Below are 24,126 nucleotides of genomic sequence, written 5' to 3' on the forward strand. Positions count from 1 at the left end.
CAGCTACAATAATGCAACAAATATTATTCTTGAAATTGTAAATGGTAAATGCGCGGTGGACCAGATTACGGAAAGGAGTCGACCCCATGTGTTGTCTTGGACCTAGATTTTGTCCACCCGTGGTCGACGTTATTGATATTTTTATCCTCCCTTCAACAATAAACATTCCTCATAAATGTGTTAACATACCTTTCTGACTTCCGGGTTGAGTGAACGCTGGCGCGTTTTGGCTGCCGCTGCTCAACCCGTATTGTTTTGTGTTTTTTGTTATTGTAAAGTGTCCTTGGGTGTCTTGAAAGGCGCTTATAAATCAAATGTATTATTATTATTATTATTATCCACAACTAACATGATATCGCATTGAAAGATGTCGTGTTATGATGAGTGATTATTATTCAGTAACAGGATGACTTACGTGAGCTCCACACGCCGTAGACGTGAACTGGACGCAAACATGAGCTCGAGTCCGTCTACGTTGGTTTGGTTGCAAATGAGGCACCAGAGTTCAGAATGAGTTTGCAACCACTCCAGCTGTTACAGTGCATCATGGGACTTGAAGTCTTAGTGGGTGCGGTGGCCTGGGCTTCTTTTCTAAGAAGCCATCTAACCATTTACACTGATATTCTGCACTCCATAAAAATGAATTGCACGTTAACAACTTTCCGTTGTTGAAAAATGGAAACGATAAGCTTTCTTTTTTTTTTAGGAGTGTTGAGCATTACGGACGACAACGTACAACCTCACTCAATCAGATCGAAATTGTTTGCCCTCAGGTCACGATATGCAGCTTCCGGAGTTTTAGACTTAACAAGACGGGAGTGGCTAAATTATTAGACGTTTCATTTAACGTGAACTTGAATGTCAATACCGTGATATGCCCTAATTTAGATGTGCGTTAATATTTGGTGCAACACTGAGTTCAGAGCGCCACCTGCTGATGAAACAGAGTCAATAGTTAGCCGTCAACCACTGATGACTGTTTTCAAAAGAACAAGTCAATGTACAACAGTGACAATGTCTGATCGTTTATTTAAGTCTCAATTGCGATGTAACATAAATACTTGCAGTCAGTCTGCGGAATATAAATATAGTATTGCGTGACGGGCAGATGCATGCGTGTAGGTGCATTCAAAGGAATTAATCGGCAACATACTAACAACCTCTCTTCACTCGCAAATGCACTTGCTCCAAGACGGTGTTAGTTCAACTGAAGTAAAAGAAGTGACTAACTAAAGGCACGCGTATAAGACAACAGTGAACATTCAACTTAACAGCCCTGCTTCTGACAAGGCCATGGAAAATGGGGAGGCCCGTCTCTTAAAAGGGTGTGACGACAGAGGCATATCGGAGGCACATTTGTACAAAACAATTGCCGTGGGATTATTTCTCACTAAACATTAACACCAAAATATCGTTCAAAACAGCAGTTTCGGTCTTCATTCTCAGGATGAGTGGTTCAGTTTCACATTTCTTTTCCGCCAAACACAGGAATACAATCTTTGTGGGGAATTACAGGAGGTGATTGGTCATGGGTACCACAATGACCTTCACAGGCTGGCTCAAGGTCATTGTCACCATCAGCAAGCTTTTCCACTAAAGCGGCTGATTGTCTACCGAGCGTTTTCCAAAGTCAAAGTTCCATTTAGAACATCTTTGAAAAGCATCTAAAGAATGTTTGCAATATGTTCAGCATTTAGTGGAATTTAGAGCATTGAGTTTATATTTTTGGAAATATGGAAAACATCTAGAGTAGTCTTAATTTCGTGGTTCAACAGGAACTGGACTGTTCTGTTAAGGACCAAGCTCAGTATGGAGCTCCAAGAGATCGTCTAATTCTAAATAGTGAAATAGAACGACTACATTTATGATAAACACAAACACATTTTTAGGTGCATTGTCTAATTTTCTCTTGCAGAAAGCAAAATTAAAAGGACATGTCATGTGCGTATAGATTCCTCACTGGAAAATCTAGAAGACACTCAAGTGTCCTGTTTAGTTATATGCAGAAGAACAGAATGAAGCTCCTTCAAAATATTGTGCTTCGCTTCATTTAAACCAAGATGTGTACTGTTGGGCTCAAAAGTCCGTTAAGCTTCAAATCATTGGCCAGCCAAGTGATCCTCTGCTGCAATGTGGCGAATCAGCTTTGAGAAGACACGCCTTCCTCCCAGCGTCCAGGAAGTCAGTGGATGCTTTCAGCTTTTCGGGACTTTGTTGCGGCCCGTGGCCTCTCATCTTCTGCTTCCATTGTATAGCATGAAAAAAGCTCACTGACTTTTTGCTGTAAATTAGCAGGATGCAAAAAATAAAATAAAAATGCCAGGGAGTGTATCAAAATGGTGCTGACAGAGTGAACGTGTTAAAAGTCAAAAGCAGGTTAGTAGGAAGAGATGTCGGAAGAGCTGCTGCTATTGCTGGTGGAAGTTTGGGCCCTCTTGATGTACAGGTTGAGCAGCTTCATCTGTCAAAGGAAACATCAGCACATTTAGGAACATGAATGAGAGCCGCTCATTTGCTGCCATTGGCCTTCTTTCATATAAGCCAAGCAGTGGCGCAGTTTGTGTTGGTTGTTAACTGTGTCTCAGTTGGAGGTTGGAGGTGAAGCTTGCATTCTGATCCACCTCACCTTTTTCTGTTTATGGTTGAAGCTGTTTGTCCATTCGATACGACCACTGTCTGAGGCCCCATCCGAACATGAGCTGCGGTGCCAGCCCATGCTTTTGAGCATTGACAAATCTTTGCAACAGTGGCACACTGTATTCTGGCAGCATTTTTCACATGACCCAATTGTCAGCATGACACATCTTTACCCATTTAGAGTGATTCAGTTACCAGTATGGTCAAGGAACAAATTCAACTCGTATCTGAAGGCACACGCGACTGTAAAAGCCTGACAGCGGCGGTGGACGCAAGTACCTTGCTGCCAGTGAGCTGAGACAGGAAGGGCTTGAGCTCCTCGCCAATCACAGCATAGACGGCCACGAGGCAGAAGACGCTGGCCTTCCTCACGCTGCTTTCTGTGTCGTCGTAGCCCTGCGCCAGCCAAACACATCCAGTTGACGGAAAGAATATGGCCAAAAACCTGGAACCCAATGACGAATTTCTGCTTCACCTGCAGTAAACCCGGAATGATGTCATGCAGCAGCTGATGCAGCGGCTCCTTTGTGACGCGTTCGATGGCCCTCGTCTGCATTTTGATGGCGGCCAAGTTGATTGGATAGTCGGCCGTCTGCACAATGGGACAAAGGACCTTGATGCACTGCTCAGGGTGGATTGAGCCCGCCAATGTGGAAGCAGCCTCCTCTGCCGCACGCACCACCTTCGACGGGTGGATGCGATTGTTAGTCCGACTCAAATCTATTTCAATCGCTATTTCAACATATCCGCCACACACGGCGCTCACCTCCTTGTGGGAGTCTTTATGAGCTTCCAGTGTCTTCATTATGGTGAGTTCGGCATAGTTCTTGAAGCGGGTCGGTTGGTTTCTCAGGATCTCCTTCAGGACTCTCAAGGCCAGTGCTCGGATCATGTACTGAGGAGAGTCCGAAAGTAAATGGACCTAAAATAAAGGTTCAACTGGGCGTGCATTATGCCTACAGTTGTAGAGGGGTGCAAACTTTCCAGAAAATCTCCATTGAATGCCAGAAATGTTCCAAATTGGAAACTTGAGTTGAACGGAAACCTGTCGGATCCACTCCACTTTATTTTAGAGCACTTTATAGAAACAGTGTGATGGTTTACTGCCATCTAGTGGTGAATTAATAGAATGCAGCAACCTAAGTGCATTTTGGAGCACATGTATAATTCAGAATTTTGTTAAGTATTGTTTTAAATCAGGTCCAGTCCGATTCTGGCAGGGTCCATATGGGCCACCACCCAAAACATCTTAGTGTTGGACCCTGCGTGTTGTTTGCAACACTGCGTTTTACAGCAAAAATGTGAAATCAGGGCATTTAAGGGACCACTGTATTGTTTCAAATCCAGTTGCTTTTGTCATGATTATGATAAAACAACTACATTTAAATTCGCTTTTAAGAGTTGACCTTTGATTTTGTTTTTTTGTTTTTAATTATTGGTGGTCTAATCCTCAAAATCCCGGTGGAAAGTTTCTAACTTTAAAAATTGGCGTAATCTGGTAACTGTAATCATAGACTTCTTACGTCTTTGTCTCCCAGCATCTCCAGGAGAAGCAGCAACATGGTCTTGAAGTGCTCATCCCAAACCACGTGCGTATCCTCTCGTGCCACCTTGAGCAGCTCCAGCAGGGTGGCTCGCCGGTCCTCAGCGGGCCGCTCCTCAGTGCCACACTCGCCTGCTGGGCCTTGGGACAACCCCTTCAGCAGCTCCCCCACCAGGTGCTCGGTCACGCCTCCAAGAAATGATGCAATTCAGCCCAATTCTGTACGTGACCAAGCAATGAGTTTACAATTTGCATTTACCTGGGACATTTCTGGGGTTCTGGATCTTGTTTTCCACACATTCGTGCTGGCGTCCTGCAGGTGACATCATAAAATGAATCAGTCAAGCAATGACTTCCGACCACTAAATGATGGAGAAGATTATCAAGTGGTACGAAAATTATTTCTTTACGACAAATAATGTATCCTTGTGCATTTATTTAAGACAGCGACGTGGAACAACGAAACACTCTTCCACTAGAGAGCAGAAGGGTCAATTGACCTGAATTTACCTGTTGCAATGCTATCGAATAGATTTAGGTTGAACTAAATGGTCCCACATTTCACACTTAGTGTTATTTATGAGTATATTGAGATGAGATCATCATAATCTCAGTACACGTACAGTATTTTGTGACATTCGAGATTGGTGGTGTACCGTGAGGTTTTTCCTCATGTAAAATACCATATGTAGCAAACAGTGATGAAGAGCGCCTCTCGCTATCACACTCATGTGTGACGCACCATTGAGCCGCAGCTCCATGACATCATAGTTGTGCGGGTTGTAGTCTCTGCAACGCTGCAGCGTGAATGAGCGTGGCGAAGGTGTGTTCAGTAATGAAGTCTTGTTGTCCAGGGCTGTTCGCCCGGCCTCCACCACATCACTGTAAAGCCTAAGGTCAGAGGGTGAAGGAGGACCACCTTCAACCTGTAAAATACAGAATAGCATTGGGGGGGCTTGCCATCAGTGAAGGTGAACTCCATGAATGGTCAGCTCCAGTCACCATGGTCTCCCGTGCTCCATCTCGCTTGTATGGCTCCATCGGCTCTTCTTGGCTACGGAAGCTGAAGTTTTGGATTGCCTCAGTGACGCCACGCAGAGAGCTGTAGATCTCCTCAGAGTTCAGGTTCTCACTGTCATACTCCAGCATGCTGCAGAGGGTGCATTTCAATGAATGACAACCAATTGTGTTCATTCTTAAACGTTGCAATTGCAAAGCCATGTATCTGACCAAAAGAGTTTGACAAAGACAACCATTTAACTTGTAAGAGAGCATGCAAAAATGTTTGAAGTAACCCTCTCAGAAATCGCTTGTGTCGAGAAATGCGTTATCAAGTATTGCCGGTATGCTTCATTTTGCATTTGTGAACATGGAGCTGAAGTGCCTCACCAAAAAGTTCCAGTTTTGTCTCGCAATAGGACATTCTTGGTGGCTTCTGAATAAGTTTTTATGATTCATTTCCAACAATGGTGTCTTCCAAGAAGTCTACTTTGGCTCAGTCAAAGATGGATGGGACGATCCGACACTGCTTGACCTTGAAGTTCATCTTTAATTTCTTTTGTTCTGGGCTCTTTTGTTACCATTTGTATTATTAGTATCTTCATTTTTTTTTGGGGGGGGGGGGGGGGGTTTGGTCTGGTCCATCTTTGGTGTGATAAACACCATGTCACCAAACAGCACAGGAACTACTTGTCACGCTTTAAATAGGCCGAGTGACTGATTACAAATTTAAAGACGCCTGTGATGCTATGTAGAGGACGCATCTTGAGTGAGCATTCAATCTTTTCTAGAGTTATGGTTCAAGTTAGTTTTTTAAAAATATAATTCAGTCAAACTCCAATTCAAAAGCAATGCCTCATTGGTCTCGTTGGTTAATTTTCATTACATTTTTATTTGTTTTTACTTTTGTCACTCAGGTTATTTCTGTGACCACTGTGGATTTTTCTTTCCAATTATTTTGTCCACGTGTGGATCAAGTCCAAATCCCAAATAGGATTTGTGTGAGAGGCAATAAAATCCCGACAAGGATATACAATGGGAAAAATGTACCTGGGAGAGAGCCCCCCATATGAGTAGGCGGTGGGAGATGTCAGTGGGCTACTGCGACTGCTGGAGTGGCGCGGAGTTGTTCGACCCGCCGAGCTACTGGGAGATGCCTGCGCAACACACACGTCACAAGAAAGCTGAAGCGTGCATTTGTGTGGGCGTTTGGGTGTGCGCGCTAAAGTGCGTTACCGTGCTGATGCCACTGCTGCTCCTCAGGTGGTTGTGCAACAGCTTGCTGGTCCCATCTTGGAAGGTTTTCGGCAAAGCACCAAGTAGCATGGTGAACTCTGGTGTGTTGAGCTCAAACAGTGCAATGAGCACCACCTGGGCCGCCTGCATGCAAGTATGGATACACATATTTGTTGAAAATACCCGTCTCACTATTTTATGCCACTTTGTGGGGTCTCTGTGATGGATAATTACACAAAATTCAAAGTCGTTGATGAAAATATTTGCTGAAACAGAGCTAGGAGCCGGGTTGCAAAAATTCTGAACATTTTCAAAGTTGGAAACATTTCATGGGAATTAACATGAATTTATGGGGATGAACAGGAATTGACCACGAATTTACAGAATAGAAGGTTGGATTTTCATAGGTAAATTAAATATATTTGGGGAAACACATTTGAGCATAATGCAGTCTAAAAGAAGCAGATTTCATGCACGAACAGTTGAATAGCGATACAATGCTATTTCTCAATCAAATTATGTGGATTTGATTGAGAAATAGCATTGTATCACAATTCAGAATACACATCCTACATGCACTGTACTTTCCTCCATTAAATGCATAGAAAATGTCTTCAAACTAAACCAGACGTCACCAATGTAGCCCCCAAGCACCGCTTTAGTAGCCCGCCGGCCTGTTCTAAAAATAGGTCACCAGTGATGCGGTTTTGCGATTTTCTGGAAATATTGTAGTACTGATCATTTGAAAACGTAAACAAGGCAAGATCCGAGGAGAACCACTGACCTGCAGTGCTTCATTCCATTCAATAGGCTCTCGTAACATTGGACAGCGTTTTATGATATGATTGTTGCCCACTCGGCATCCATTCCGGCCTGATTAGCCTGGAAGGGGGAATACCCGTGAGTATCTGTGATTCCTTTTTAAGGTTGCTTCTTGGATCCCCCTAAAAGGGATTTCTCTGTGTTCTTCCTTGCCCAGATAGGAGATCGAAACCAGGAGATGTTGGTTTTGGTGAACTATGCATCTGTGATGGCCCTCTTTTGTAATTAAGAGCGATAGAAGTCAACTTGACACAACACGGTGATATTTATACTTGAATAAAATTCACATTAAGATTTCCCATTAATCAGAAACTTTTGCAACCCTAACTAGGAGCAGAGCTACAGTTGTAAACATGTCACGGCTATTTGCTTGATGATTCTACCTGCTTGCAACTCTCCTCCAGGTTGCCCTCTCCAGGTAGAGAGGCCACAGTGCTGGCGCGACCTGACAAATCTTCCCAGTTATGAAAGGTCTGGGAGTTTGGTGAATGAAAAAAATGCTGATTGCGGAAACAAATCAAGATGTGAAAACCAAAAGAAAAGCATCGAACCAAAACATATATGGACAATATGGAGAATGCAGAAGTGACAACAGAAAATGTGACAAAAACGAAAGATGACATTGAAAAAGGCCTACCTTGCGGACATCAGAGCTTTTGGGTTCAGTGGTCCACGTGATGATGCGTGAGACAGCCAAGCGTGTCTCGCTGGTGTTGACAAAGTCGGCAGGGTCCATCCGCCGGGCTAGCGCCTCGATGTAGCGCAGAATGGCCACCTTCACCTTCAGGTTGGGCGTCTGCGTCTGGTCCACGATGAAGCGCATCAGGATGTTGAACTGCTGTTCGTATGGGAACGAATCACTGGAGACAACAGATGGCGTTTCATCCAGCTGCACCAACTTATTACATCCAGATATTCCAAACCCAAGTGTCTATCCACACCAAGTGACGTCCAGCGCCTTTTGAACTTTGGCCTGGACAGAGCCCAGGAGGTCAGCACCCATTTTCTTCAGCAGCTGGGTGAGGAGCTTGAAAAGCCAGTCGAGCAGGTCTTCCCGGTGCAGAACTATGAAGTCCACCAGAGTCTCCAGGAACATGCTGAAGACCTGAGAGCAACATGTTACAAGACAAGAGCAGCATTTGACATCATGGCACGCAGTCACTGACAGTGACTGTTTGGTGAAGACCAGCAAACACTTACTCTCTGGTGTGTGTTAGAGTCCAAACAAGCGAGGAGCCGTGCAACATAAAATGACAGTTAGTTGCCCTTCAGTTAGTTGTTAAACGTGATGCTACTGTCATTGGCATGGAGGCTGTGTTTAATGTGTGTTACCTTGCTGTGGGGATCTGCAAACATCCTGGTGAAGATCTCACAGAGTCTCTTCAACTCTACGCGGCTGAGACACAAACAGAAACGGGTTTGGGTTGCATCGTATAAAATACTAACTCCCGGCCACATTAATGTGCCGTGAGATGGTCAGGGTTGCCACGGGAAATGATCCAATTTCGCTCAGATGGTCCGAAAATGATTTATTTATGACAAAACAGCATGTCTTTGGTCATCCATCTATGCCAGCAATGTACAGTGACTAGCAGAACAACGAAATGCTCTTTAACTACTGGTAGATGGCAGTAGGAACTTGCATGATATCATCCATCAACTGTTACGATTCATATAACAGAATAACAGCATTGCCTTCAACTAAACAGGGCCAGATTTTACCCCGAGTAAGTATTTGTGACTAAATTTTGACAAGATCATCACTATTTCAGTATTTATACTTTTAATGACATTTTTGGGTGGTGTGCCATGAGATTTTTCGGAAATAAAAAGAATCAATAGATCAAAGCCTCGGTTCACGAAAGGTTGGAAAACACTGGCATAAAGTGGTTTGAAGATGTGCTCAGGAGACAGATTGCGTATGATGTTACTAACCTAAGCATTCTGTGGCTCCTCAGCACGTTCTGCAGCCCCAGCAGCCCCTCCTTTCTCTCTGACCAGTTGGTGCTGGCACAGTGGTTGAGAATTTCAGCCACATCCTCCGTGTGACGCACAGCACCATTGCGCGAGCTGTACGAGCGTTCCGAACAGGCACTAGAGGCATCGCTGTTTGCGTCATCATCAGAGAACATACCCGGAGATTCAAAGTGCCGCCGCACCGAACGCTGCTGGAGAAAGAAGAGTCGCAGTTTGGTATCGACGTCTGCTATGAGCGTCGTCTTACTACTCTCACGGCAACATGCTGTGAATCAAGACATATTGGCAGCAATAGGATTATGATAAGATGTTAGCATCAAAGGTACACATGCTTAATCATCATACACCATCAGATGACGACTGTGTGTAAAAACATTAAGTCAGTCAGTCACAGTATATAATATGATAAATATGATATGATCGATGATAACATTTCATGCTCATGCTGACACAAAACACATCAGCATCAGTACCTTACTCCTTGAGTCTCCTAAGAGCTGAAATGTACAAAGTCCAGGAGGAAGAAAATAAATGCTACGGTTTACAACATATCAATTTCAGGATGCAGGACATGTTTACGCCTCCTTCTCACCAGAGCATCAGCAACAGCCGCCTCCACCTCAGTGCCTGTGTTGAGGATCCTCATGGCATTGACGGAGGCCGAAATTCGAGCCTGGTGAGACAGACGGTCTGACACAGAGAAAGTAAAATGTCACTAAGTGCAAGGCAGGGCATGCCGACACAGTTCACGAAGACAAATTTGTCTTTCAGAGCATCACTGGTTTCAACTTCTTTTTTTCATTGGACTCATGTTCAATCAATTAAACATGCTGATTAATCATGTGAATGAATGCAAAAGGTTTTCAGGCAGTTGGCTCTTTCGTTGCATTTGTCACAGGAAAATGTGAAACTGAACACATATGATGAAATTTAAGGTGAGAAGTCCTGCATCAAGGGCGATGTTGCTATTACACCAGCAAACCAAATGATATTGTGTTCGAATTAACAAGTCATCCTTGATGGAATAAATCAGCCAGTTGGAATAAACCAAATGGCATGTACAGGAAGTGCATCTGGCTGGCAGAGATGACATGCGACAAGGCGCTGGGGGCCCGCAGTGCCAACAAATCTCAAGAGAGGATTGGGGATTATCACCATGGTTAGCCGACAATTATCTGACTCTTCTCTTTTGATTTTTCGAACCAATTTGTCGTAGTTTCAATATTGCACACACTGAAGCAGAAGATGAGATCAGAACCAGAGGATGCAGGAAAGAAATCAACAGGGGAAAACAAGAGGGTGCTCCGGAAAGAGTTGGAAGGAACGTGAATATTTGATTTGTTGATGACTTCAGTCAAGCCAATGGCCTGGGTCACCAATGTGAGGGCCTTGATACCATACTCACCCAGGGGGGAGAAACCCCTGGAGGGACTGGTGTCACGGCTGCTCTCGCGACTGGTTTCGCGGCTGCAGCCCTGACTCATACTGGGTCGTGGGATGCGGCTCCGTGCTGGAGTGGTGAAAAACAGACAGACGGACAGACAGACAGCAGCGCAGGGCAATAGTTTAGCCGCAAGCTTCAGCTCTTAGCAGGATCAGCTATGCAGGAGCATTAGTCATGCAAGACAGGAAAGAGAGGGTTAATTGGAGGGAAAGAAACAACGACATTGTGTTCAAGTTTCTGCATGTCTATTGCCCTTAACAAGAAACAATCGAACTACACTAGCATCTGATGAGTCAAAGAGTCCAAGGAATTTTCGTGGATTATGGATTTTGGACTGAGATAACAGACTCCATTTCCAGACCGTCCTGTTGGTCAGCAGTCCTTACCGGGGCCCGATCTGGTGGGGCTGGTTTCTCGGCTACAGCCCTGGCTGCGGTGGCCTCGCGGGCGCCGACTGTTGCTCAGACTGCTGCTGGCGGCAGTGGTGGCATTGCCCACAGGTAACCTGACCATCCTGCCGTGGGGAGAGCCAAGCATTCGGCCTGGGGAACCTGACCTGCTACCGGCTGAAACGCACACAAAGTTCCGATAAAAGACAAGCGAACAGTGTGGTTGTCTCATTCCAGCTTCCTTACGTTGAGACTGCGAAACGACGACCTTCCCTTTGCTGCGACCCCGACCGTCAGGCACTGATGGACGCTTTCCTGTGCTCGTCCTCTGCGTTCGAACACGACCTAGAAAGCCATTAAGAGAAGAATATTGAGACCTGGAAAACAGTTTTTTTTTTCCTTGCCACACTCTGCTATTTTCTTTACATATAATCGGAAGCTTGAAAGCCAAGCTGCTAAACTTTCTCAAATAATCTCATCATTTCTCTCCTGGAGGACAAACACTGTACAGATTGAAGGTCGTCTGTGCAATGTACAGTACATGTGTTGGCCCCCAGAATGAATGCGTGCATATCAACATTGGTGTCGTGCACAAACAATCTTAAAAATCTCATCCTAAAGTGTGTGTACGCATCACACACTGGTGACCACTGACACCTTCACTGTACTGATGAGGGTAAAAGACACTGTGGGGGAGACAGATGGACGAGCATCACCCTCCAGACGCATATATCTTACCATCTGCTTTAACACACCAAAAGCCGTCTGACCGTTAAGAGATTCCAGGAGAGACACAAGAGGTTAAAGGTCATGACTCGGCAGGCAGACTGGAAGAGCGGCTGGGATTCATTTGCGTCACCTTATTAGATCATAAACACGTGGTGCCACTCACCGAGTGAAGCATACGATCCAGGAGGCAGAGCCGAGGCGGAGCTAAAGGACGAAGTCGAAGTTTGCACTGCCGAGGCCACGGTGGGCATCCGAGTGCGGGCGGTGGCTGCCGCATTGACATCCACGTCGCTGCAAGAACGCTGTAGGGTGCCGGGAGAGGAGGTGCCAGTGGGGGGTCTGGAGGTTTGGGCCGCTTTGTCGAAGAAAAGGTTATCGGGAAAGAAAAAAAAATGCCAAACTACTTTATGTGGGCTGCAAAAGATGCAAATTGTATATTTTGAACCACTTAATGGATTCATATCCATGAAATACATATTCATTAATGCAGTGATTCTCAACCACAATGTCACGGCACACTGACAGATCATCTCAAGGTGCCGTGGGAAAATCCCTTATTTGCCTTAATTTGTCTAAAAATGTTTTTTGCCCATCTTTCTATGCCAGACACATATAGAGATGGGCAGAATAATGACATTATCTTGCAAGAGATGGCAGAAGGTGTATCCACCTGCACTCCTTCACACTCCAGAATAAATGATGGCCGCCTCCTGTGAGTATCTCAGCTTTGTGTTCAATTAAACTGGCCCAGATTTCACAGTGAGTGCGTCCGTTTGTGAGGAAATTGAGAAAATCATCATTACTTCAGGACTCATTTTTCGAAATGGTTTATTGGGTGGTGCGCCATGATGTAGCCACTAAGGGACATGTTTTAACAACCATGACTTATGAGTGGGTTTTCAAGCAAGACTGTATTTACTTTGAAACGATCAAAGAAAAGTTGTGGTCATGGCAAATGCAATTCATGTGGGTTTGATATAATCAAGTAAGTTGGTGTTTCAAGGAGGATTGTGTAAACTAATCTTTGCAAAGTGATGGTGACTTTAATCCATGCCAGTACTACAAAAACAAACACAAAGCAAAGTTTGCCAACCACAACCAACAAAAGCTGGTCATCGACTATCTTGATGGTGTCTTGAGGAGGATTTCTGAATATGAAAAATTCCATTTGCTATATAAAAATAAATGAGAGTGAATCGACCTATTCAAAAGCAAGTTTTGGCAACCAAATTAAACTTTAGACATTTATTTAATGATTTACCACCACTTTCAAAGCTTTTTTCTTTCACTTGATTTGTTACTCAAATCAACAACTAACAGGGGTAAATTTGGACGATTATAACGAGGAGAAGATCCAATTAAATATTTAAACGGTTACAGTCCTCACTGAGAGGGCTGATATGATCAGGCTGCCCCCTAAACTCAAGCTGTGCAGCACCGTTTGCACAACCTTTAGACTCTGACATCACACGTTGTCCTGATCCTCAAGCTGTTTTAAGGAAACATGAAGACTTTTGCATGGCTCAGTCTCTGTAGCTAGCAATTTGAAGTAAACTAGTTTATAAAACAACAAACAACAACAAACGTATGTGTTCTTACATCTGGTCACGCTTCTTCCAGTGGTGCCTCTTGTCGACAAAGTTCGACTGTAAACAGCAACAGCAAAGGAAAATGAACATTGTGAAATGGGACAAAAGGAAAGTGTTGCATTGAATTGAACTTTCAAGCGTCTTACTTCAGGCTCTCCTGTGAAGAGGACGATGAATGATCAGATGGCGGAAGTGACATCAAGGTATCCCCGCTTCGCAGGTGAGCCTGGAGAGCTTTTTGATAGGACGACTCCAAGCACTGGAACAGCTGCTCCGCCTCCTGACTGAAGTGGCTGTGGAAGTTCCAGTAACACCTGCGGGGACACCACCGATCCTCATATTGGAACGCCCGTTCAACATTGTCGAAGACAACAAGCAGCTTTCCACACTTACTTCCTGGCCACAGACCGCACCTCAGCATCTGCATCATGAATGCCTTTCTTTATAGTTTCCATTAAAACAGCTACATGCCTGCCAGGGAGCATATTAAGACATTAACTGTGTCAATGTGTCTCTTTCTCTCTCTCTCTCACACACACACACGGACTTGATAACCCGAGAGCTTCCCTGGTACCGAGGTTTAGCTAGCTCGTGTTTCCCCTAAGCGGCAGTGATGGCAGCAGCCATGCAGAAACACAATGTGTCTTTTACAGAGGCAGCTACCCTCCCCCACCATCACCCCATGAAGCCTGCCAGGCTCGTGTCATGTTACCTTGATAGAATAATCCCCAGCCAATGTCACCACTTCCACCGGGTAGAATTGTCAGTCCTACTGCTTGTTCTACAGCTGGTATTACTGCAGGAATGCAACTAATGATTATTAAGAATGGATTAGTCTGTCGATTTTTTTTTCTTCACTAAATTTTACCCCCCCCCCCAAAAAACCCAATTAGGAAATATTAAAATTGCCATTCCTTTATTCAAAAACAGGACACTATTTCAAGTTAACAGTGGAGAAGACATGCAATCAAAGTGATTATGATTCAGTTTCTGGTTTAGTCTGTAACATGTGAGCAAATGGGCAAAAACGTTTGACCATCGTACAGTAAAAGCAGATGTTTTGCAAATGTCAGATTTTTCTTAAAGACAATCCGACTGTTTTAATGTGAAACAACAGACGTCTGAATATTTACTCTTGACAGGCTGACATTCCAAAGATTTGGATAGTTGGCTGTATGATTGACAAGTTAAACAGGAGGCTAAACGATTAATCGACTATTAATATAGTTATATACAGAATATAATTTGAGAATCAATTAGTCTCCCATTAATTGTTACACCGGCATTTCGACCACTAAGCAAGCTTCACATCATCTGCGCTCTTTTCTCATCAGGCATTTGCCATGTTTTCTGACCTTTCCAAGGAGTTGGTGTGCCACTCCTTCAGTTGCAGGTCCAAGAACTCGTAGCATCGCCTGTAGGTCACGGAACAACAAACATTGAAACCATTTTTATGTACAGTTGATTCTATTCTGTCATTTAAAAAATAATATTAAAAAAACTTTGAAATGGACACAGACAGCCTTTCTCACCTGAATAGGTCCCATAAAAAAGTCAGTCATAGTTATTGCTAACCTTCTGACAGCCACAGACTTAGAAATGCAGTTGCTGGTGATGATCGGGATCAAGCGCGGGTAGTGTGTATGCTGCAAAACGCACACACACACACACACACACACACACACACACACACACACACACACACACACACACACACACACACACACACACACACAGTGCATGGGTGCACTCATTCCGAGAAAAACGATGACATTGTCAACAAGTGGTGACGTACTCTTAGGATGAGGCGGATGGCAGCCACACCGGAGGTGGCCATGACTTTGGCACTATTGGGGACCAGGTTCAGGAGGCTCGGCATGACTGCCTCCGCGGCATGATCAAAACGGGTTCCGAGCACTGAGGACAGGTGTCTGCAGATGACAGATCCAATCAAACATGTAATTCAACAACAACATAAACAACTTTGACTTGCCTGAAGATGTGAAATGGTGACATTTTTGTCAAGTATGTGACCAATACAGAGACTGGCCTTACCCCAGAGTGATACAGGCTTCCCGAACCACCTGAGAACGCAGGTCTTTAGCTGACAATCTGAATGCTGACTCCAGGAGCCGCAGCTGCTGCAGGAAGCCGTCAAACTCTGCCGCTCCAGCCAACAGCAGCGAGCGCACCTTCTTCAGCTGAAAGGGCCCAGTTAGCAAGGACAAGGCAATGAAGCACAGCCAAAGGACAGTCAGTGACATCAATTCCAGAGATGACATCTTACCGCTGCAACTCGGAGTTCCCAGTCACGCTTGTCATCTGAGAGAACATCACGAATCTTGGCCATGGCCTCCTCCACCTCCCTGTTGGAGTAGATCTGATGGAGTAATAAGGACATGCAGTCAGCTGACCATGTGACAGACAGCCACAGTGAGTCTCGACTCAAATGAATGAACCTGCATAGTGGGAACATCCTCGAAGGCCTGCATAAAGTCACCCTCATCCACCGCGCCAGCAGCGGACCCATCTCTCCCTGCGGACCACAAAATGACAGTTGACACGGTGACCTTAAAGATTTTTGTCTCAGTGGCTGGCTTGATGGCTCTGACCTGCTGACTTGGCGCTGGAGACGGGGCGTCGGAATGAACCCACAACAGTCTTCCTCCCAACCAACAACTCTGCTTTGGATGAGGATGAAGAGCAGCCACCATCCACTGAATCGCCATCCTCTGAGTTTTTATCTGGGGCAGGCGGGAAAGGTGAAAAGTCACATGGGGAAACAACAGGGGATCAGTGAGCTGGGAGACAGAGGGCAGGCGCGCTGCCATATCTGCATTTCAAATTAAACACGGGCACATGGCAGAGGACAAACACATTCTTGCAGCTACAACGCAACACGCCCGCATCACGACAATCACTCTAGTCTGACTGTTGATGACATCAACACTTTTGGAGGACAGACTAAAAAAGGCTAACAAAAGTCAGCAAAGACAAGCTATTTTTGTTGCGTCTGGACATCCCCATGTGATCTTCAGCATGGAACCCCGCACGGCATGCAACAAATATCTTTACATTGTTCAAAGTTCACACACAAGCGCACCGCTGCTGTGATTACATTCCTCCTTGTAATGTCAGTCAGAGCACAAGGTGGGGAGGCTCCTCCCCTGGTGTGTGAAGCCACACACTACAGTACATAATGCGAAAGAAAAATCAACCACAGTACTTTATCTATAAGAGCCAGGCTGTGAGGCTTCCTATGCGTTGACCCTTTATAGTCTATCACACCCTCCACTCTCGATCATTGAAAATGTGCCTCTGTTGGCTCCCGCCCTGAATCAAGAGGAAGAGCTCACAGGAACAGATCCGCCTGCAGACCAATTTCCTCAGCATGCCGACAGTCAGGTGGTCTGGCAGTCCTTCGCGATCCTCTCATCTCTGGGTGGGAACTGAAGTCAACCAGATAGCATGCTCCCCCCTCTCATATTGAGGTAAAATAGCAGACCACACGCTGTGCTCTTGCCGACTTCAGCAAACACACACAGCACCAGCACCATCAGGATGGAGAGAGCAGGAAGTGTGGGTGGGGACAATGGGAGCTGCATGAATGCTAGAATCACTTGTGGGTGGAGCCGAAATGAGGGACAGCCATTGTGTGTGAACCTCAGGCAAGAATGAGGAGGATGGGGAGAGAGAGAGTGTGTCAGAAGAGCAAGCCATCAAGCAGCTCTCATCATACACTGCAAAATGCTATTGTGGTGACAAAGAAAATAAAATCCCAGAAGTATTACAGTCTCTCTCTCTCTCTCTCTCTCTCTCAAGAGGGTAAACACCAACGCCCTCAATTTCACACAGAGAGCCAGCAAGGGGGGCTGTCACCAAGCTGTTTCATCAGTTAGCAAATAGCAACAAGTCACTCTTTCCGGTTGAACCCCCACCACTAAACAAGGTGTAAGGAGCATCATCGCCAACATGGTTTGGCCAAAAATGTTGGCTAGATGTAATTTATTTTTTTGCCACCTCCTCAGTCCTCAATTATCATTTCTCTCTTCAGGTTAGCACCTCCATGTGGCCCTATCGACAAATCATGAGAACAACAGAAGAGACGTCGCTCTTCAGTGTCATAATTTCACAGGCACATCATTTAAAACAGGGGTGCCCATTACGTCGATCGTGATCTACTGGTAGATCTAAGACAGGTCCCAAGTAGATCGAAAAGTAGATCTTCGGTCCAAAAAGTTTGGGCACCCCTGATTTAAAAGTTTTCTCATGTCACCGACGTGTGTCACAAAATCCATCATCTCCATAGTTGAATTATTACGGCCAGCACACATGTCCACTTTATGTTTTCCCGTGAAATGAAAATAAACTCAAATATAAACAACACTGTTCACAACTCCAAATGTAAGTGTGAATGCCCAGCCCCTTACTACCTACCCCAACACAGCTATCGCTAAAAGCGTCGCAGGGCATATTTGTATTGAGCCACTGTAATTAAGTAATTTCAGTATCAAATACTGCTCAAAATGAAAAAAGACTGAGCAAAATACGCACAGCAAAATTGAAATAATCAAAGAATGACAAAAGTAATAGATTAACAATGCACATTTAAGACCAGTGAGGTGTCCCTGAACATGGTGGCGTGATAGCAATTATTGGCTTGAAGCACCAAAGAGCCAGAAGCTAGCGTTGTAATTTAGAGGAAAAAAATGGTACTTCACACAGAAGTGTGACAAAATGGAGAGAACAAACAATGCTGCTGAATTCACTAAAACATGGAAACACTGTCATGGTTGTAGACTATGTGGTGAATTAAACCCAACCTGTAAATGTCGGTTCACATTTCTAAAACGGAACTTCAAATTAACTAATTGTACTCAACAAACTACACTGCGTTGCAACGGAATCAAGAGGATGAATAACATGAGGAGCATGATGACACGTTATCAGACCCAACAAGCAAAAAAAAAACAAACAAACAAAATGATTATTTAATCCTACCTGACACAGGTGACAGGATCATGTTCCCCGACCTCTGGACCTCATCAAATTTACTGAAGATGACATTCAACCTGGAAAAAGGTGATGTGCATGTTAACTGGCCAACATGTGAATCCACTGAATGAATTGTTGGTCTTTGGTGTACGTAGCTCAATGCACCTTGACTGAGGTAGGCCCTTCTTTCCAAGGTCAATCCGTACTCGCTCACCGACGTGGCGGTAGATCTCAACCAGACAGCTCATGGCACCATCACGCACCTTCCAAATAATTTCACGAATTATTATTCACAAAATGATGTCACACTGCTTCGTTGATGAGAGCAATGGGAAGCGTCTGCTAATCTGCAATAAACTTCCCCTGTTGCACAGAAAAACTCTTCAGGAAAGGAAACGCATACAGAGTAGGCGTACAGGGCAGGTTTATATAATAATAATAATAAGAATCTGCAATAAAATAACTTTTTTAGAGGGCAATAAATCACAGATGTAATGCTTTCAGAGGAACGGAATGTGGTACCTGACTTGTGGGATCTCCCAGGAGGTTACAAATGTGAGGAACTATTTTGCTGAGAGTCAGGCTCTGCGAGCCAAACCTGAAAATGACCGTATACATTAGATACATGAGAAATGAAAGGCATTGATTTTTTTTTTTTAATGTTGACTCAGGCACCCAATGGTAAAAGATATAACAATACAAATACAATATAAAAATAGAGGCATTAACATTATTGATAGAATTAAAACTTTTTTTAACGCCATTGAATTTGGAACCGATTTTTCAAATTGTGTAATTTTGTAAACTGAATTAATCAGAAACAGTTAGGATAGCGAGAACTTCTTTGTTCACTAATGATTTCTTTCAAGTGCATCATGATGTGAGCTTACACATTTAAGGTCGAGATGAGACAAAGGCAGAGTCCTTCTCGCGTGCGGTTGTTCTTATGTTTGAAGCCTCCCATCATGCGCTCCCAAACATACTGATCAGGCAGAAATAAATGAGTTCATCTTGCAATAGAATCACAGTTGACATTGTACTATGTGCACGCAAATGGTTTTTTTTCTCACCTGTGGGTTGGCAGCCTGGTCCATGATCTTAAGTAGAAGTGCTTGGTCCTGGTCGCGCACTTGATCCTTGGCGTCTCCCAGACGATCGATTAAACTTGGAAGAACTGAAAAAAGAAAAATATTCCCCCGGGATTTGTATTTTGAAATCTAAAATGTAAAATGTAAAAGAAGCCCGAAGCTTCACTGTCAAAAGGCTCACCTGTTCCAACCTGCGTCCTGAATTTTTCCTGCAGTCTGCTAACTAATGCGGACAGAAGTTCCATCCCCAACAGCACCACCTAAAACACACAAATTGAAAAAATAAAATCAAACAATTAGAGTGTGTACAACTGCTGTAAATGGTTAGACTACATAAAGGTCAGAAATATCTGCCGTTTATCCGATTATTTTGGCCGATGTTTGAAGGGCCATAATCGGTCAGACAATTAACTGGTCGAGGTATACAGCACAGTCCACCCTCGACTGGTCGCCACTCAATCGCAGGTATAGAAAAACGAATATTCACACCATTGGACAATTTTGAGTCCTTCCGAGATTGTTTTGGGGATTTAGGAGGAAGGAAGGAAGCATGAGGAGAGCATGCAAACTCCAAAAAGGGATCTCAGGAACCACTATTCCACCTAGTGCCCATAATAATAATGGTGATTAACAATTACATTATTATTATTAGTTTTATTATTATTATTATTATTATTGGTGGTGTTGTTGTCATAGGACTAGTCGTAGTAGTAGGAGGAGTGGTGGTTGTGGTGTAGATGCAGGTTTTTTTTGAGGTTTTTTTTATTTTATTTTTTTTGCGTAAGCCAAACAACAAATTATAGTTGTATGACAATCCTGTAATTGTAAAACATTGAACAAAACTTCTTGCATGCTACATATAGCCTGAAAAGATAGACATTATGAACTTTGTCCACTTTGGTTATCATTACGTTATCCATCTATAGGGAAAATTCACAATTTTTTTAACATATCTTTGTTTGTACAGCTATTTTCAACTATTTTGCTGTATATTATTCTCGTGTTCATTCTTTTTTTTTTACTTTTTGGCATCGTAAACCCATTGCATTAAATGAAACGACTGTACTACCACTAGAGGGCAGAAGAACAAAGCAGATGAAACCTGCACAGCATTGTGGGTAATCTTTTAAAACCTGGAGTTTTGTAACGGTGGAAAGCACAAAATTGCTTTTTTTTTTCTTTCTTAAAAGCACAACATCATTGCTCGTCGTTGGGCTTGTAAGCAAAAAAGTCAAGTAAAGAAAAAAAAAGGCTGAACTTGACGTCCTACAAAACCGTGAGTGACTTCTCTATCTACATTGCATTAGTTTCCTGCACTGCCACACAATTCGCATCCATCCTCGTCATGGGGTGACTGGGATGTTCAATGAGCGTGTAGCGAGAGCGTCCCTGCTGACACCATAACAACACATTCGCATCACCCGAGTCTTAGATTCGGTAATTGGTGCAATTTTTGGAACACTTTCTCGGAGTTTACATGAAAATGACAACAACAACAAATGATCAACGATGCGCTACGTTCAGCTGATTGCAAACGACACGATGAACAATACTGTGAGGGCGCTGTAGATCTTTGAACAACTCGTTAAAGTATAATGACCATTCAAAACCACAGGTAGTTGAGCGCAATTTTTGCAGAAACACATTGAAACAAAGTGAAGGGCGATTGTGTTTCCATGCTCCTAAAATGTGGAACAAACTCCCTGAACTTGGCTGTCGCCACATTTAAATCCGGTTTCAAAACGTTGATCACTGCTGTTTATTAAAATATCAGTTCGGCATTTTAAATTCAGTTTGCAAATTTTAATTTGCATTCACTTGTCAGATACCATTTTATGATCGGGATTGTCTTGATTTTTTTTTAATTGAATCTGTTTTTAATTCTTTTGCCCCTGTGAAGCACTTTGGATTTGCATTCTGTGTAAATAAACTTAGCTTGCCTGTAGTGACCATTATGAAAAAAAAATGCAACTTATGTGTTCATTCTATGGGCAGGAAGGAAAGGGAGAGACACTTTCTAAGAAGTGTAAAAGGTGTGACAAGGCATGCAAGAATGATGGAACTAAGCACTCTGACACGTCTTAGAAAGTGTAAGAAGTTCTTAACAGCTATCAGAACTAGATAAACACACGCGCATGCGGTGAGTTCCTAATTTTGCTTGTGTGGAGCTGGAAAGGGGACAAGGCTCTGGTGGTTGTGAGCTTAATTTATCACCACCATTAGCCCAAATTCAGAGCCTCAGTGTGTGACTTGTGGTTCATCGTTCTATTCGTGAATATTATAGATCAGTGATTCCAAACAAGTGTGCCACAGCGGATGATCCTATTTTACTTTACTGATCTGAAAAGGATTATTTACTCACTACAAATAATGGATCTTTCTTGCCAGCCATGTACAATGACAGGCTGATCAATGAAATACTCTCCCGCTACAAGGCACAAGGGATAGAATTCTGCAGTGTATCCACTTGTTAGGGCATTTTTGTGGGGGTGTATGTCATGAGATATTGCTCATGTTAAATAAGTGCCTTTGCTCGATAAAGGTTGGGAAACGTAAAGAAATACGGAATCTGGATGTGTGTGTGAGCATGCAAGTAAATTCAAATTACGCTAAGTGTGAAAAACTGACCTTAAAATGACTGGAGTTGACCCAGGAGCTGGCCAGCGCTTCCACCATCCTGTCCAGGGTCCCCTGGTCCTGCTCAAGCTGTGGACATTTGTCCTGCAGGATAAGTTCCACCATCTCCTGGCCTGCCTGTAGCCTCTTGCTCAGGTCCTTGAGCATCACCTGCTCAAGCAAATACTCTGTGGCCATCACCTCCTCCTCCTCGTCAGCCATTGGAGGGGAATCGATGAGCGCACACAAACTTCCACCAAGCTCCTCTTCCCACGTTCAGTCCAACAAAGGCCTGATAGTTGACAAGTCTCTTGGTTGTGTTTTTAAGCCCGTTACGGTTTTAAGGAGGCAGCTGGCGTTCCTGGCAGAGTCCCCGTGAGCGCCATAATCCCCCACTTGACGGTCCAATTACTTCTCTTGTGTGAACCTGCTTGAGCAGAGAAAAAAACTGCATCAACTAGGTACATTTTCCAAATTTAAGTTGATGTTTTAAGTAATGATATGTTCTTTCAAAGATGATTGTTGAAAATAAAATAAACACATGGACAATTGACATCTGTTCAGAATATCCATAAATTTAAACTTCATATTTCACAGTTGTTTTTCATAAATCAAATAGTGTTTTTATATATTGTTTTAGTGTGTGTGTGTCTGTGTGTGAGATTTTAAATGTATTTTGTCAATTTCTGTGTTCATTCCTCTTTTTGTTTTAGTTTTTTTAATTTGAATATGTAAATGTACTGTAATCTTGTTTATTTATTTGCCTTTGTAAAGTGTTATGAATATGCTTTGTATGTGAATACTTCAAATTATATATATACAGTATATATATATATACAGTATATATATATATATATATATATATATATATATAAACTTAACTTGTCTACGTTTGACTGTTTCTAACTTTCGGGGTTAATACATTAATTATTTTCGGGGTTAACTTCGTAAACTACTTGCGCCGCCGTTAGATGTCTCGGACAGTTTGTTTAGCTGCTAGCTTCCCCGCTAGCACAGCAGCTAAACACTGTAAGCAGCCTTAGAGCTTAAGTGGCGCAAGCTTGCGTGAGCTTAGTTACATTTTAGGCGAGTCTGCTGCATGAGCCGTCACGTCTCGTAAATATGCTGTAGCATGTACATGAATTTTAAATGAATACAGCAACACTCTGGAAATTCACTCACTCACCGGATGGACCAAAATCCGAAGTGGCGACGCCGCTTAAGGATACCGCTTCCGTTCATTCAAATCGCAGCCCGACACATCATCTAATTAAAAACCCCGAAAAAAATCAAACTCTGTGATGTCTCCTTGACCCTTATTATTTGGTAGTTAACTGGATTCAAAAGCAACACAATTTACATTTGCATGGCAAAAAAAACGTTTGGCCCGCATCGTGTGCCGTAGGGAAAGAAGGTCGCAAGGCTGCAGAAGGGCGACATCTGCTGGCAAGATTTGGCCAGCGATGTGGGCCGTCCATCTGTCGAACCTTTTTGAGGGAAGGGACCTTTCACACTCACGTCAGACGCACTTCCGCGTATATAATAATAATAATAATAATACATTTTATTTATAAGCGCCTTTCAAGACACCCAAGGACACTTTACAATAACAAAAAACACAAAACAATATTGGCTTCTTTCCATAAATAAAAACAGTTCAGCTCACTAAATGCTAAATTGTGCAGTAGTTGAATATGAATTGTTGTTATCTATATGTGTCCTGTACTTGGCAAGCCACACGTGTAGGTGGTCTCTCCCAAAGTTAGTTAGGATTGGCTCCAGCTCACTCGTGACATAAATGAGATTCAACTTCATAGAGACATGATGGATCGATCATAGCTTGCTCAATGTCATGGCAGGGACGGGCACTTATCCCACCCGATTTAGGGTGAAAAGTGGAGTTTGTCCTCCCAGGGCTATTGCCAGACCATTCCGGGTAAATTGTGAATGGGCTATTGAGTGAGGATTGATTCCACACCAAGTTAGCAATGTGAACCACTACACCACCAATGACTTGATGCATAGACAAACTGATTAGGAGGTGGATGTGTGGTTACTGAAA

The 24,126-nt window shown here is 43.5% G+C and overlaps 1 protein-coding gene and 1 non-coding gene across 2 annotated transcripts; one reads left to right on the forward strand and one right to left on the reverse strand.

Annotated features, from left to right (window-relative positions):
• Positions 1 to 1,009: 1,009 nt before the first annotated feature.
• On the reverse strand, positions 1,010 to 23,481 carry LOC147210911 (CLIP-associating protein 1-B-like). The gene is made up of 40 exons (XM_086118305.1): positions 23,251 to 23,481; positions 22,077 to 22,491; positions 19,630 to 19,708; positions 19,431 to 19,534; positions 19,251 to 19,342; positions 18,883 to 18,958; positions 18,526 to 18,623; positions 18,367 to 18,437; positions 15,978 to 16,109; positions 15,825 to 15,901; positions 15,653 to 15,745; positions 15,421 to 15,566; positions 15,161 to 15,296; positions 14,941 to 15,011; positions 14,721 to 14,780; positions 13,759 to 13,836; positions 13,512 to 13,679; positions 13,376 to 13,422; positions 11,940 to 12,131; positions 11,786 to 11,812; positions 11,294 to 11,392; positions 11,045 to 11,224; positions 10,620 to 10,724; positions 9,807 to 9,904; positions 9,688 to 9,711; positions 9,173 to 9,405; positions 8,570 to 8,633; positions 8,179 to 8,342; positions 7,875 to 8,097; positions 7,621 to 7,710; positions 6,416 to 6,559; positions 6,230 to 6,336; positions 5,183 to 5,330; positions 4,923 to 5,106; positions 4,440 to 4,493; positions 4,161 to 4,369; positions 3,404 to 3,532; positions 3,113 to 3,319; positions 2,917 to 3,033; positions 1,010 to 2,461 (listed from the first exon to the last, which is right to left on the reverse strand). Exons 2-40 carry the CDS (start codon positions 22,284 to 22,286, stop codon positions 2,378 to 2,380), a joined length of 4,620 nt encoding a protein of 1,539 aa, XP_085974431.1. The 5' UTR covers positions 22,287 to 22,491; positions 23,251 to 23,481; the 3' UTR covers positions 1,010 to 2,377.
• Positions 20,782 to 20,909, forward strand: LOC147210912 (U4atac minor spliceosomal RNA). Its single transcript, XR_015103044.1, has one exon. It is a non-coding gene; the product is annotated as a U4atac minor spliceosomal RNA (small nuclear RNA).
• Positions 23,482 to 24,126: the final 645 nt, after the last annotated feature.

This window comes from Hippocampus guttulatus, chromosome 1 (genome assembly GCF_054856545.1).
Source record: "Hippocampus guttulatus isolate MCC_2025c chromosome 1, RoL_Hgut_1.0, whole genome shotgun sequence".
NCBI lineage: Eukaryota > Metazoa > Chordata > Actinopteri > Syngnathiformes > Syngnathidae > Hippocampus > Hippocampus guttulatus.